The 14,193-nt window shown below is 41.8% G+C and overlaps 1 protein-coding gene across 2 annotated transcripts in view; it reads left to right on the top strand.

Annotated features, from left to right (window-relative positions):
• The window catches only part of MAP3K7CL (MAP3K7 C-terminal like), a 38,044-nt gene extending 35,620 nt beyond the window's left edge, over positions 1 to 2,424 (top strand). For both annotated transcript variants that reach the window (XM_060640357.3, XM_060640358.3), the window contains one exon: positions 1,282 to 2,424. In XM_060640357.3, coding sequence (XP_060496340.1) covers positions 1,282 to 1,462 — 181 coding nt within the window. In that variant the 3' untranslated portion in view covers positions 1,463 to 2,424. The remainder of the gene's footprint in view (positions 1 to 1,281) is intronic.
• Positions 2,425 to 14,193: the final 11,769 nt, after the last annotated feature.

Below are 14,193 nucleotides of genomic sequence, written 5' to 3'. Positions count from 1 at the left end.
GACATTCTCTCACTTAACCACAGTACAATAATTACAAATTAAGAATTTTACCATTGATACAGGGATATTTCATAATCCACGTTTGAATTGCATCAATTTCCGAATGATGTCCTTCACAGCAATTTTTTTTTTCCGGCCCAGAATTGCACATTGCTCTTAGTTGTCATCTCTTTAGTTTCTTTAAATGTGGAACCATTTAGGCTAGCGGTTTGAAGAGTACATGCTAGCAATTTTGTAGAATTGCCTTCAATTTGAGGTTGTCTAGTGTATGCATTTTTGGCAGGAATACCAGAAAAAGGATGTGTCCTTCTCGGTGCATGTGATATCTATTTATCTCCTTACTGGTGATGTCAAGGTTGATCACTTGGTTAAAGGAGTCTTCCAGGTTTCTGTGCACTTTTGCCTACAGAGAAAGAGATGTGACACACGCTTATAGGCAAAGAATTCTGTTAGATCTAGTTTAGGATTAACTGACCCACATAAGGGGGGTGGACCTGTGTTGGGTTGTCATGTTTAGTAAATCCAAACATAGACTGGGAACCTTTAGCTCCTTATTATGTGTATTTATATCAATGAATTATTGATAGGTAATTACTGAGAACTGAATTTGTTTAAGACTTTATCACTCCTTATCCCTCCAATAACCTTAGCCTGCTCTCTGAATTCTAGAGTCAGGCCAGAAGGAAATGTAGATATAATGTTTTGTTAAATAGGGCTGCGGATATCTATACCTATCTATATCAGCAGTCCAGAAAGGCATGGAAAATAATATTTGCAGGCAGAAGTTGGATTCTTTAGTTTAAAGGAGACTGTTAAGGATTTGTTAAGCTCTCAAGTAGAAAACAAAGTTAGATAGTAACTGATTTTGGAGGACAAAGACAAGGTAAAGGACAAACTACAGTTCTATCTGTAAGACAATAGATAACATTTTAACTCATAAACCGACTTTCTGGGTTTTTTTCCCCTTAAATTAATAGTAACTTTTACCATTTTTGTACTCTTTAAACAAATCACCTTGTTTTGACTGTCAAAGGACTTATTGAGCTTTTTGGGTCTATGTTGAGTATTTTGGATGTGTCTGGTAGAGGTGCTAGAACAAAATAAAGTGGCTACAACTTGCAAAGCTGGAAAAGCTAAAAGGAAGTCGCTGGAAGTAACTAGAGGTGGTGAATTTAGAAAAGCAGAATCAAAATTCTGCTTCCATTATGCTGTTACTGCATAATTTAGTTGGTTTGCATTAAATTGTGTGCTTTTTCCCTCACCTGCCCCCTGGGTCTTCAGAAAGGAGCTCATTGCCAAGCTGGATCAGGCAGAAAAGGAGAAGGTGGACGCCGCTCAGCTGGCCCGGGAATTCGAGGTACTGATGGAGGAGAACCGGACATTGAAGTTGGCTCAGTCCCAATGTGTAGAACAGCTGGAAAAACTTAGAATACAGTATCAGAAGAGACAGGGCTCATCCTAACTTGAACTATTCAATGTGAGCATAAAAGGTTGGTGACTGTTGTGTGCTGGCCAAAAGATTTTCATTTTAAAGGGATAGTGTGTAAAACCTACTGTTTCTTTCTATTACCCACGTGGCAAACATCTGTAATGAATTTAATGCTTGCCAGATCAAGTTTGTGAGAAGGGAGATTATATTTTAAATAAGATAATTAAAGCAAGCCTATTGGCAGTATATGTTTTCCGAGATCATAACTCACTTCCAAAGATACATTTTTTTCTTATTTACGAAGATGTGATCAGAGTGTACATCAGGGTAGAAAAAGATGAAAATAGAATATTAACTGACTCCGCTAACAATTGTGAACAGAATTAAGCCAGGAAAACAAACTAGTAAGATGCTCACTGTAGTTTCATACCTGTGTATTTTTAAATTTCATGTCTCGAATATTTCAACTATGCTCAAACCTGAAGTCAGAAACTTCTGCACACATTTTTATGTTCACCAGAGTTAGGTTTAATCCCTCAATGATTGATTGTACTGAGAAGAAATGGTTGCATATCATAAAAATATTAGCAGAAAGCATGTTTGTGCCAAAAGCACACTGCCAGTGCTAACTTGCTGTTGTAATAAAAAGTTGATAAGGCTGCATTTTTTTTCACGCCATGTTACCTGACGGTAAACATCTCTGCCTTTGCTTGTGTGTGTTATGGGGCATGCGGGAAATGGAAAAGTATTGTTTGGACGTTGCTTTGGTGAGTTCCCATGAAAACATGAGTAAAACTATGACTATGACTTTGTTTTGGATTTAAAGAGAGGTTTTGGATCAGTGATAACTAATAAGAATATATGAGTAATTTCAAGAATAAAATGATTCGCCTCTTGTTCCATCTATCACCATAGTTCCCCAAATGGATCTCTTTGTTTTATGTCCATTTCTGTTCATGTAACTTCTTTTTCATTAAACATGAATCAAACTGTCAGTCTTTATTTTGTCCCTTTCTTAACTTCCCTTATGCTACCGTTAGTTGGGACTGGCTACCCTGAGTTGGAATGTGTTCCTAGTCATATTTGTATGCGCAGAATCAGCAGTGAAGCCCCTTCTCTTGGAAAGACTGCAGATTCTCACGTAGGTCATGCAGAATTCTAATACTCAATATGATGCATTAGTGTCTTAAGGTATTTTCCCAGAAAACGTAAAAGAGGATGGTTGATTAAAACACCAGGATGGCCAAGGATAGACCAGTTTTTATGGACGGGGGGTGACTTACCCCTGGGTGGACAGATGGCAAGGTCTAGAGCCATTTTGTTGTTGTTATTGTCATGACTAGGATGAACAGGTGCTAGAGGCGTCTAGAGAATAGTGGCCAGGGATGCTGCTAGACATCCTGCCATGCACAGGATGACACCCTCAGCTACAAGGAATTGCCTGGCCCAACATGCCAATGGTGACCAGTCTGATACACCCAAGACTAGACTAGTCACTGGGCAGGTGGGCAGATGCCAAGGGGAAGCATGTTGCAGGGTCACAAGTTTCTTGCCAGGTGGTGCAGAGTCCATGAAGTCTCTATACACCCTGAACGTCCGTTTCCTCATTTGTAAAACAAAGCTTTTTGCTAGATCTCAACATTCTAATGTTATATGCACCTATTCTTCCTGAAGCTGCTTTAACATTTGACCAAAGATGAAAGTCCCTATTATCCTGGTAGAACCTTCTTCTTTAGTAACCCCAAGGCTTATACATACTAATATAAAGAAGGAATTGTCCACTAAATTTATATAAATCCAGGGTTAATGGACTGGGAGAATGAAGAGTACATTGCCAATGTCTAAACACAGGAATTAGTTTTTGGTCACTGCCCATCTGAAGAGGTTTACATAGATTTACAGAATTCAAGCAGTCATGGCCCCTTATAGATAATTGGGAGCAGGGAAATATAGTTCCAAAATATCTTTGCTCTACCAGAATGAAAATAATTTAACAGGGTCAAAATATTGGAACACCATTGGTAATATATTGAGGAGACACTGAGTAAATACTTGTAATATCTGTGCCTGTCTCAGCCTGAAATTTTACTACATGTTTCCTAAAGGTATCTATTCATGACTCAACAGCAAGAATTTCCCTACGTGTGTGTGTCTGAGGCAGACTTTTATTCATTGAAAACATGAAAACATCATCTACTTTTGAAGTCGTGCCAGAGAAATCTAAAAGCAAAATTTCTCGCATTGCCAGTCTTAGCTTTCCATGCATGTAACAAATTCCCCCCAGTCTTACTCACCTCTGCGTATTATCTATATAACACAGAACCATTTAAGAATTTCCTATCTTCAAATATATTTACAGTATTCTTGCTATTAGCAATAATGAAAATGATATAGAGCATTAAAAATGAGCACAGAGGTCCGATGAATATTAAGGTGAAGATATTTGCTTTTCGGCCAGAATGAAAGGAAAATGCAACCCATTTTGTATTCTGCGATTGCTCTATTGGAGAATTGCTCTTTGTGGGTCACTTAGTTGATGTAGACACGACAAGAATGTGGTCATCTGTGGGTAGAGGTCAAATGTCTAATCACTGGAAAGGGCAGAGCATGTGCTCTATCTCATTCTGGCATCTGGACTTGGCTGTATCGCGAAGTCAGTATAAATAAGGAAATAAAAGCCGTCTGGAGCTCAAATCCAATTCAACAAAAGTTTATGGTACACTTTCCTAGTGCAGGGCAGAGGAACGACAACAGAGGATGAAGAATGAATTACACCATCCTAGCCTTCGAGATGCTTCCAATTTAGTAACAGAAGTAGCATATTTGTTCTAGTTCCTGAAGACATGAATAAACGTCAGTGCAATAAGATAGATGAAGTTTTCAGTCGGAGTTCAGAGAAGGAAAGGATGGCAATGAGCAGAAGAACAGTGGTTGGGAAGCCCAGATATGGGGGCGGTGACGAGTCTTTACTGTCGAGTATATGCAGGCGGATAGTGAATAATTAGGTTGGGAAGTTCCACCGGGCCCTGGTTGCAGGGGGAGTTTGGACAGAAATGTTTTAAAAACTTTGTTTTTTAATGTTTCTTATTTTTTTTTAACATTTATTTATTTTTGAGACAGAGAGAGACAGAGTATGAACGGGGGAGGGCCAGAGACAGAGGGAGACACAGAATCCGAAGCAGGCTCCAGGCTCTGTGCTGAGCTGTCAGCACAGAGCCCCACGCGGGGCTTGAACTCACCAACCGCGAGATCATGACCTGAGCTGAAGTCGGACGCTTAACCGACTGAGCCACCCAGGCGCCCCTGTTTATTTTTGAGAGAGAGACAGGATGTGGGCAGGGGGAGGGGCAGAGAGAGAGGGAAACACGAAATCTGAAGTCAGTTCCAGGCTCTGAGCTGTCAGCACAGAACCCAATGGGGGGCCCCTGAGCGCATGAACTGTGAGATCATGACGTGAGCCAAAGTTGGATGCTTAACCGACTGAACCACCCAGGCGCCCCTGGACAGAAATGTTTTGAAATCAGGAGTGAATGATGAGGACAGGACTTGAAGATAAGCAATATGGTTGTAGTGCGTGGGATGGATCACAGGAGACAGAGACCGGAGGCAGAGGAACTGTCAGAAGGGTAATAGGAGTGTGCAAGGAGAGAGGCCGCAATTGAAATGGAGTAACAGACTAGAAGGGATGGGGAGACGTGATAAGTAGAATCCATGTGGCTTGGGATGGATTCCATATGCAACGGAAGCAAAGAAGATGAGAGGTGACATTTCCTGAGCCCCTTCTGTGCCAGACTATGCCAGTGCTTTATATAGACTGTATTGTTAAATTCTTATAACGACCTGAGAAGTAGCTATAATTATCCCCATTCTCCTGAATTAGTAACTAAGTAATTTGTACAAAGTTCCCTAGCACTGGGATTGAAATACTAAGTTTCATTCACTTATTAATTAATTTTTTTAAGTTTATTTATTTTTTAGAGAGAGAGAGTGCAAGCGCGATCAGGGAGGGGCAGAGAGAGAGGGAGACACCGAATCTGAAGCAGGCTCCAGGCTCTGAGCTGTCAGCACAGAGCACGATGCAGGGCTTGAACCCACGAATGGTGAGATCATGACCTGAGTCAAAGTTGGACGCTCAACTGACCAAGCCACCGAGGCACCCCAAATTCATTAATTTTTAAAACTATTTCCTGAATGCTTGTACTTTGCTAGGCATCCTGGAAGGTGCCAGAGACACAACAGTGAACAATAAAAAAAATGGGTGCCATTCTTAAGGTACCCTTAGTCTAGTAAGGGAGGTAGACATTTACCCAAATACCCACTTGGGGTAGTCTTTTTTTGTTGTTGTTTCTTTTAAGAGAGAGACAGAGAGAGAGAAAAAGAATGAGTGAAGGAGACGGGCAGAGGTAGAGAAAGAGAATCCTAAGTAGGCTCCACGTTCAGGACAGAGCCTGACGCAGGGCTCCATCCCACGACCCCGGGATCATAACTTGAGCCGAAATCAAGAGCTAGACTGTCAACCGACTGAGCCACCCAGGCGCCCTGGGGTCATCTTAAAATATATCCAAAAATCCCCTCCAAAGGTAGAGCATAAGTTCCCTGCCGTGTACTGTGGATTGGACTAAAAGACCTATTTTTAACAAACAGAATAGAGAAGAAGTGGCACTATGTGACTTCTAAGGCGAGGTCGTAAAAGACATAGTAGCTCCCTTCTCATCTGTTCTCTGGGATCACTTGCTGTGGGGAGAGCCACCTGCCTTGTTCTGAAGAGACTTAAGCAGGCCTTGGAGAGGCCACATGGTAAGGAACTGAGGCTCTACAAATGAACTTGGAAGCAGACCTTCTAGCACCAGGCAAGACTTCAAATGGCTGCAGCCTGGCTGACATCTTGAGGCCATGTCACGAGACTCTGAGCCACAGCCACACCACCAGTCTGCTCCTGGTTCTTGATTAGCAGGAACCAAGAGATGATAAATGTTTACTGTTTTAAGCTAATAAATTTCGAGGTGATATTTAGCAGTAGATAACAAATACATCATGTAAATGAGGTAAGTGCCAAGCAGAAAAGAAACCTAGTTTATGAAAGCGAATCTAACTGAGATAAGGAGGCTGGGATGGTTTCCGTGAGGTGGTAACTCTTGAGGTAAGATCTGGTAGATGAGTAAGAGCTCAAGAGGCAAAGAAGGTGGGTGGAGGAAGGCATCTAGACAGAATGAAAACATGTACAAAGGCCCTGTGACATGTTCAAAGACTTGAAGGAAGACCAGTGTGGCTGAGCATGAAGATATAGGGAGAGTGTGATACAAGATGAAGTTGTAGAATAAGGCAGAAACTTGAAGATCACATTAAGAATTTTGGCCTTAATCCTAAAAGCAATAGGAAGCCACTGAGTTTAAACATAGGGCGTACCATGTGAACACACTATCTTCTATAGTGACATGTTTTAAGAGTTTTCTTTTTAAAGTTACTTCACTTTAAATTACTGAGAGTGTTGGGGCGTCTGGGTGGCTCAGTCGGTTAAGCGTCCGACTTTGGCTCAGGTTATGATCTCGCGGTCCATGAGTTCGAGCCCTGCATCGGGCTCTGTGCTGACAGCTCAGAGCCTGGAGCCTGTTTCAGATTCTGTGTCTCCCTCTCTCTATGACCCTCCCCCGTTCATGCTCTGTCTCTCTCTGTCTCAAAAATAAATAAACGTTAAAAAAAATTTTTTTTTAATTGCTGAGAGTGCAATATAGGAATATTTATATTGTATATATTTAGCTAGTGGGCTAGATAGATGATAAGTTAGTTAGACAGGGTTATTATATACATTTGATTTGATAAGTCACTTAATGAATATTTTTCTCCTTAGAGAATAATAAACGCTTGGTCAGACTGAATCTACCTTCACAGTCACCATTAATATATTTAAATAGGTGACGCTTATAATAATCCTTCTTTTTAATGAATATTTCTACTATCCACCTGTTTTTATTTTTAAAATTTTTTTATTTAAAAAATTAAAAAAAAATTTTAATGTTTATTTTTTGAGAGACAGGGAGAGACAGAGTGTGAGTGGGGGAGGGGCAGAGAGAGAGAGAGGGAGTCACAGATTCCAAAGCAGGCCTCAGGCTCTGAGCTGTCAGCACAGATCCTGAGGCTGGGCTCGAACTCTCAGACCACGAGATCATGAGCTGAGCCAAAGTCGGACGCTTCACCGGCTGAGCCACGCAGGCACCCCTAGCAACCTATTTTTAAATGTTTATTTCATGTTTCAAAATTGCCAAACCTAGAACTGGCAAGAGAATATTCTTAAGCAATTAGAACTTCTAAGACAATATTTTTCAGCCATCTTGTTATTTTTAAAGAATGATAATCAGAGAAGAGAGAGTGAAATCATCTCACACATGAACATAGAAACTTGAAATGCACATAGGTCAAGATTAAATAACCCATGAAGCTGATAGCATGAACCTTTAGATTCTTTGAATACCCTTCCAATTCTAACAGTCTGTGTTTTAAATAACTGGGAATATATGATTTCTCAGGGTTACCAACAAAAGTTCCCTGAAAGAAAAATGTCTTCTACTCAAAAGAGTTTTAAGTTATACTGTTAAAATCATGTCTATTTCATTCTGCTCCCTGAAACCTTGAAAATGTTCCTTCCTATCCAGTCCTTGTGTGTGTGGGTGGCTTTTAAGAGTGCAGATAATGTGATAATGATAGTGAGGTGATGGCCTGAGTCATACAAGACAGAAAACAGAGTGGGTCCCTGAAGATTTTGTCTTTTAAAAACTTTTTAGTGGCTGCTTTTGCACTAAGGAGTTTAGGATGAGAATTCTGAGCAGAAGGACTGAGCCAGTGTGAATAGAGGAGGAACCAAGTTTTTCAACAGCCAATGAGGGAGAAATTGCATTTGCAACCGGCTGATCTCAACCTATTTTGTCTGTCACTGAACATGTCTGGGCAGTAGCTGTTCTCTCAGATCTGAGCCTTGGAAAGGGAAAGATAAAGAGATAGTAGGATGAGGTAAAGTTATGTGTGAGACAGACTGCCCCCTCCACCCCCCTGCTTCTTAATTGCCTGCTCACTTCTCAAAAATGAAGTAAATACTGAACATGCTGACTTTCCCTATCATTCCTGTAAATAAGGATATGACTCACAAATCCTGCAATCTCCAGAATGCCATAGATTCTATGGTGATTTGATTTAAAAATAGCTGGGAAAAAGCAAGAAATCATGCGTAAGTTGGGATGGTTTTTCTTTTCTTTCTCTTTCCTTTTCTTTCTTTCTTTCTTTCTTTCTTCCTTCTTTATTTCCTCCTTTCTTTCTTTCCCTTTCTTCTTTCTTTCTTCCTTCTTTGTTTCTTTCTATTTTTTAAACTTAATTTAAAATGTTTATTTATTTTGAGAGAAAGAGAGAGTGTGTGAGGGGCAGAGAGAAAGAATCCCAAGCAAGCTCCGCACTGTCAGTGCAGAGCCTGATGGGGGGCTTGATCCCATGAACCGTGAGACCATGACATGAGCCGAAAGCAACAGCCAGATGCTTAACTGACTGAAGCATCGAGATGCCCCTGTTTTTGTTTTTCATTTAACTTGTTGTTGTGTCAAGCCCTATTCTGTCACAATATATATTCTGAGAATATCTGGTTTCCCGACCAAATTTTAGGGATTTCTGCCTTCTGGGAACTAGCATAGTGAACACAGGGGTCAGATCTCAGATCCCAGGTGAGAAGACTCAAGACTCGGGAGTCACTGTGCTCTACATGCAAATCTCCATCTGGTTGTACGTTCTTCTTTTCACAGAGAGAGATGAATGTTGATGGCATTTGAATACACTGACCCCCACCCCCAAACTGTTACAAAACCATTGCAATATTATAAATACAGATATGCAGGGTGCTAATTATAATAATAGTGGTTCAAGTAGCAGTGACTATAAAAGCCTACTGAGCGGCATTCACTGACCTTTAGCTGGCTGACCCAGAGATGGGAAGCAAGGAGTCTCTTTATTATTGGTGCTAAAACCCCCAAAGCGAGACTTTCTGCAAACCTAGTTTGAGTTTGAGATTGAGGATTAAGGTGCAGGTGAGGAGTTTGTATATCCCCCCAAATCTCAGTCCTTCTCTCTGTAATCAATGTCCCTGTAGGGAACAAGAGCGCATTCAAAAGGGGCCAATGAAAGGAGACCTAATGAAGGGAATATTTACCAAGTTGGGGACAGAGTTAAGGGAAGCTGGGAGGATTGGTGAAGCCGTTGGGACTGGCAGCCTCAGGGAAGTCTCTCCTACGCCTTGGAAGATGAAGGAAGGAAGAAGCAGTACTAGGACCTGGCAGGGACTGTTCTGGAGAGGAGGCTCTGCCCCATCGCATTCCCAAGAATTTGTGCTTTGGTGGGGAGGTGAGGCCACAGCTTACCCAGGGCTTAGGTGGGAGTAGCCTAGAGGATAGATACTTCGGTCTTTCCCTCCTCCTGTCCTTCTCTCTTCTGCTGGTGGCTCCCACTGGGAAAACCCAATCACAAGTCAGAGGGCAAGGGAACTTTGTTGCTGTGTTCCCTCTAGCCAGGCTCCTGGGGCACATACCAGGGTGGAAAAGTGGGGAGAGTGATGCATCTACAGAGGTGCATGGAGAGTCTTTTTTTTAACTTTTTATATTTTTGAAAGAGAGAGAGAGAGAGACAGAGTGCGAACAGGGGAGGAACAGAGAGAGAGGGAGACACAGAATCCGAAGCAGGTTCCAGGCTCTAAGCTCTCAGCACAGAGCCCGACGCGGGGCTTGAACTCATGAACTGTGAGATCATGACCTGAGCCGAAGTCAGACACTCGACCAACTGAGCCACCCAGGCATCCCTGAGAGTCTTTTGCACAGATGACCATCAAGGTAAAAAGGTAGAAATACCTCAGTAGCTAATTAATAACAAACAAACAAAAAAACCCCAAGATGGCCAGGATGGCCAAGTTTGTGATTTTAACCCTGTGTCCTTCCTAGTTTGTCCATTAAATGTCTGGATATATGAGCCAGGAGGACCATCAGCCCCTCCCTTCCTGAGGATGGGTCAGGGGCAGGGTTGTCAGACAAAATATGAGATGTGTATATATATACATATATATATATATGGCATAAGTATGTCCCAATCATTGTGTAAAAAAAAAAAAGCGCTATTTATCTGAAGTTTAATTTTAACTGGGAACTCTGTATTTTAAATTTTTTTTTTATTTTTTTAAAGTTTATTTATTTATTTTGATGGGGGGGGGAGGGGCACAGAGAGAGGGAGAGAGAATCTCAAGGAGGCTCCACACTGTCAGTGCAGAGCCCAACATGGAGACTGAACTCACAAACCATGAAATCAGGACCTGAGCCAAGATCAAGTGTTGGTCGCTGAACCCACTGAGCCCCCCAGATGCCTCTGTATTTTGTTTTAAATGGTTTATTTAGTTTTGAGAGGTGGGGGAGAGGAGCAGAGAGACAGACAGAAAATCTAAAGCAGGCTGAGCGCTGTCAGCACAGAGCCCGACACAGGGTTCGATCCCCTGAACCAGGGGGATCATGACCTGAGCTGAAATCTAGAGTAAGAGGCTCAACTGACTGAACCCCCCAGGTGTGCTGGGAGCTCTGTATTTTTATTGGCTGAGTCTGGCAATCCTAATTTGGGAGGATGGTGGAGAGAAAGCTGGGCGCGGAGACCCTGCCCCCTCCCAACCTCATCCTTAACTGCTGTTTGTTTAGAAGAAAGTGCTCTGGAAGTTGAATGTGGTATCAGATTTCTGAAACCATGCTTTTGCAACATCAGTGTTTGAAATGTTAAGTATGTAATAAAAAAAAAAAAAAAAAGAAGAAAACACTGCTTCATGATCAAATAAATTAGAGTAACACCGGGCTAAAAAAAGTTAAAGAGCTCTCAGCTTTAGGATTTCTCCTGGCCTTTATTTATTTATTTAAAGATTTTATTTTTAGGGGCACCTGGGTGGCTCAGTTGGTTAAACATCTGACTTTGGCTCAGGTCATGATCTCACAGTTTTTGAGTTCCAGCCCCGCGTTGGACCCTGTGCTGACAGCTCGGAGCCTGGAGTCTGTTTCGGATTCTGTGTCTCCCTCGCTCTCTGCCTCTCCTCTGCTCACACTCTGTCTCTCTCTGGCTTTCAAAAATAAATAAAGGTTTTTAAAAACTTTAAGATTTTATTTTTAAGTAATCTCTACATCCAACGTGGGGCTTGAACCCACAACCTCAAGATCAAAAGCTGCATACTTCACTAAACTAAGCCAGCCAGGCGCCCCTCCCCTGGCCTTTAATGCTAACATGCATTTGACACCAATAATAGAGTTTTCTTGTTTAATTGAAAACCCAAGACAACGAACAAATGACAAGCCCAAGCTCCTTCTGTTCTACAGTGACCAGAGTTTTCCATTGAAAGGCAATTAAATTTAGCAGTCATTTTGATGTCGATCATGTTAAAACAGAATGTTACTATTATTTCAGCATATTGCTTTAAGGCTTAATTTGCATTTATAAAGGCCGTTTTAAAGCTCCCCATAAACATTTGCAAAGTGATAGTGTTCTATTTAATAAGATATTAGATTGCCCACTTGATTCTGCATGGTTTGGCTTAGCTTCATATGAGGAATCAATTAAAACCAAATTATCATCCAAGCAGGGCAATCCTAGATTTTTCAGAGAGAAACATGAGGGTGAAAATATCAGCTTTCTCTGCTTCATAAGGTTATTTTTGGAAAGAAATGAATTGTTGTGAAAGGTGCACGAAAGATCACTGTGCTGTAGAAGTCTTATTATCACCCTCACTGTAGAGTTGGTGAGCTACACAGGTCTTATAGCTTTCTTTCTTTCTAGTCATAAGTATTTTAGCTAATTTGTTGTCCAATGTGTGATCCTGTTCTGTAATGTGCAATGGGAGAATAAGGGAGGTGTATTGGGATTAGAATCAGTGGCAAAGGGGCAGATTCCATGCTTGTGCCCCGGACCCAATCACCACCCCCTAGTAACAGTGGAAAGATTCTTCTATAATGTGAAAAAGCATTTTTTTTTTTTCACATCATAGAGTAGGTGTGAACATAGAGTCCTGGGTTGGTTTGGAGGTTCTGCTCCATAAAATCTTCAGAGCCTCAAATTTATCTGCTCTTATTAAGGGATGTCCCTCATTATTATATTAAAATTTTTTTTAACGTTAATTTATTTTTGAGACAATGCGGGAGACAGAGTGCAAGCAGTGGAGGGGCAGACCAGAGCCTGATGCGGGACTCGAACTCACGAACCATGAGATCATGACCTGAGCCGAAGTCGGACGCTTAACCTATAGAGCCACTCAGGTGCCCCTAGGGATGTCCCTCGTTATTATAATCTGAGATGCCAGCTGCTCATTGTTAGGGTTCAAGATGGCTACAGGGAGTAGGGACAAGAAGAAGAGAGGCCAACTTGGTGGGCTGGCTATCCTGGAAGCTGCCATGAGATGCTTCTGGGCCATGGGGTCCCCAGATGTTTGGTCAAACATTATTCTGGGTGTCTCTGTGAGGGTGTTTTTGCATGAGATTTACTTTTTTGTTTGTTTTTATTTTGCGAGATAGAAAGAGAGAGAGAGAATGAGCGAGGGAGGGGCAGAGAGAGGGAGTGAGACAGAATCCCAGGTAGGCTCTGTACTGTCAGCAAAGAAGCTCAAACTCATGAATCATGAGATCATGACCTGAGTCAAAATCAAGAGTCTGAGGCTTAACCGACTGAGCCACCCAGGCTTTCTGGGATTTACTTTTTAATTAGTAAAATGAGTAAAGCAGATAGGCCTCCCTAATGTGGGTGGAGCTTGTCTGCTCAGTTGAAGTACTGAATAGAACAAAAAGGCTATGAGTAAGAGAGATCTCCTCCTGCCTGCCTCCCTTGAGTTGGGATGTTGGCTCTTTCCTGCCTTTAGACCAGATAAGAGACATTGGCTCTTTCTGGGTCTCAAGCCTGTCCACCTTCACATGAGAACTGCACCATTGGCTTCCTAGGTCTCTAGCTAACAGATGACAAATCTTGGGACTTGTCAGCCTCCATAATCACATGCGCTAATTCCCTTTAATAAATCCCCCCCCTCTCTATCTCCTATTGGTTCTGTTTCTCTGGGGAACTCTGGCCAATACAATCCTATTGCTTGAAACTTAGTATGGAAGAAAAAGAACCAGTATATGGGGTGGAGTGTGTGGGGGCGGATGCAGAAGATTCTGCCACAAGAAGGAAACTCAAACCCTTGAGGGTAGTGGTGAATCAGCAGTGACGGGGCTACGTTCTTTTATTTTGGGAGCTGATTAAAAGCACTGCCATACCAGCAGGTCAGGCTCTCCATTTATCAATTTGGGCAGCAGTGTCCTCTGTCTTACCAGGTGAAAGTTCTTGGAAGATATTGATCATATCCAAATTCCTTCATTTTAAATATCTTTTCAGAGTATGTTAAAGAAATTTTTTACATCCTATTTTTTTTTTGAGAGAGAGAGGCAGAAAGAAATCCCAAGCAGGCTCCACGCTGTCAGTGCAGAGCCGTTGGCGGGGCTCTCGCTCATGAATCCTGAGATCATGACCTGAGCTGAAATCAAGAGTTGGGCGCTTAACTGGCTGAGCACCAGCCCCCACCATGTGCCCCTCTATCCAGAGTATGTTAAATACAAATATGTCTACAAATAGAAAGCCCTGTCACTTCGTGCAGAGATGCACGTTTGTATTTATATGAATATGTGTGTATAGAATGTGGAAATAGGACATTTGTTCTGTTTCAATGCCTGAAATGGAAGTAAGGGTAATTA

This window comes from Panthera onca, chromosome C2 (assembly GCF_046562875.1).
Source record: "Panthera onca isolate mPanOnc1 chromosome C2, mPanOnc1 haplotype 2, whole genome shotgun sequence".
Taxonomy (NCBI): domain Eukaryota; kingdom Metazoa; phylum Chordata; class Mammalia; order Carnivora; family Felidae; genus Panthera; species Panthera onca.
This window is presented reverse-complemented; position numbering and strand designations above follow the sequence as displayed.